This window comes from Marmota marmota, unplaced genomic scaffold (genome assembly GCF_001458135.2).
Source record: "Marmota marmota marmota unplaced genomic scaffold, marMar, whole genome shotgun sequence".
NCBI classification, from domain to species: domain Eukaryota; kingdom Metazoa; phylum Chordata; class Mammalia; order Rodentia; family Sciuridae; genus Marmota; species Marmota marmota.
In genome coordinates this window covers 2,640,641-2,641,837 of record NW_025999869.1, presented here as the reverse complement: position 1 = coordinate 2,641,837, position 1,197 = coordinate 2,640,641, and the positions used below count along the sequence as shown (strand labels likewise).

General features: G+C 58.1%; 1 protein-coding gene across 1 annotated transcript in view; it reads right to left on the bottom strand.

Moving 5' to 3' along the window:
• Positions 1 to 426: 426 nt before the first annotated feature.
• Nkx2-5 (NK2 homeobox 5) overlaps positions 427 to 1,197 on the bottom strand; it is a 3,099-nt gene continuing 2,328 nt past the window's right edge. The window contains 1 exon segment of the mRNA XM_015492797.2: positions 427 to 1,197. This exon segment is cut by the window's right edge and continues 22 nt beyond it. Within this exon segment, the coding sequence (XP_015348283.1) occupies positions 876 to 1,197 (322 nt within the window). The 3' untranslated portion in view covers positions 427 to 875.

The following is a 1,197-nucleotide window of genomic DNA, read 5'->3' as shown; positions in this document are numbered from 1 at the left end:
AGGCATTCTTTTAAATAGGATCAGTCATGGTGCTGTTCCAGTGGCATAGAACACTGCACCTTTGCCTTTCGTTTTGTGTCCAGGACCTGTAACAGTGCCTGCCTGGCACATTTTAGAATTCAAGAAGATGTGGTTGGGGACCAGGCCAGCACCATCAGTCACTAAAGTGAAAGAATCAAACAGCTAGCTCCATTGATTCTGGCTAGTTCGTTGGAGGAAAGTCATTAAACCTCCGCAGGCCACAGTTGCTAAACTTCAACATAGGATTTCTCTTAGATTATATGAGACAATCCTAGAAAGTCCTGATAAGGGGCCCGCTTGGGTTAATTGGCACAGCGCAAGCCTGGCCCTGGGATCCTCTGGCTGTCTCCGCCTTAGAAAGTCCGTTTTTGAACCGCGCAAGCTGAAAGAAGCACACGTACCGGGTCAGCTCACTCACTTTAATGGAAAGGGGATTCTCATTTCTTACAGCAATAGGTAAAAACATAAATACGGGTGGGTGGGTGGGCAGCGACAAGGCAGCAAGGTCCCAGGCACCCGGCCCAGGCTCGAGAAAAAGCGGTTGGATCTTAGGCCCGCGCGTCCGGGCTCTCGGTCCCGAATCGCTGGTGTTGGGTCAGTCGGAGGTGCCCGTGGGCGCTCGGAGGGCACTCCCGGGGCAGTAACCAAGACACCAGACTGCGCGATCACTCACCGCAGGCTGTGTGAACGCGCCTGGGGAAAAGGTAAATAAGGCGGGAAAAAGTTCCGAGACCCCCCCTCCCCAGGAGTAAATGTGAAACCCAAAGACGCAGGGCCAGGGTCTTGGCGGGGGCCCTTCCTCCCCCCAGAGTCAATGCCCTTCTCCTAAGGTGGGATCCGGTCGGGTCCCTTCCCTACCAGGCTCGGATACCGTGCAGGGTGGACACTCCCGAGTTACCCTGCGGAACCCCGGGGCTCTGCACAGCGTTCAAGTCCCCGACGCCAAAGCTCACGAAGTTGCTATTGGCTGCAGCCGAAGCGGGTTGCGCCGCGGGAGATGCAGCGGGGTAAGCCGCGGCGCAGCTGTAGCCGGGGCTGCAGGCCGCACCACCGTAGCCGGGGTAGGCGGGGTAGGCGTTATAGCCATAGGCGTTGAGGCCCACGCCATAGGCAGGTGCGTAGGGTGCCGAGTCCCCTAGGCACGGCTTGCCGTCGCGCACCAGCACCGGCACCGCG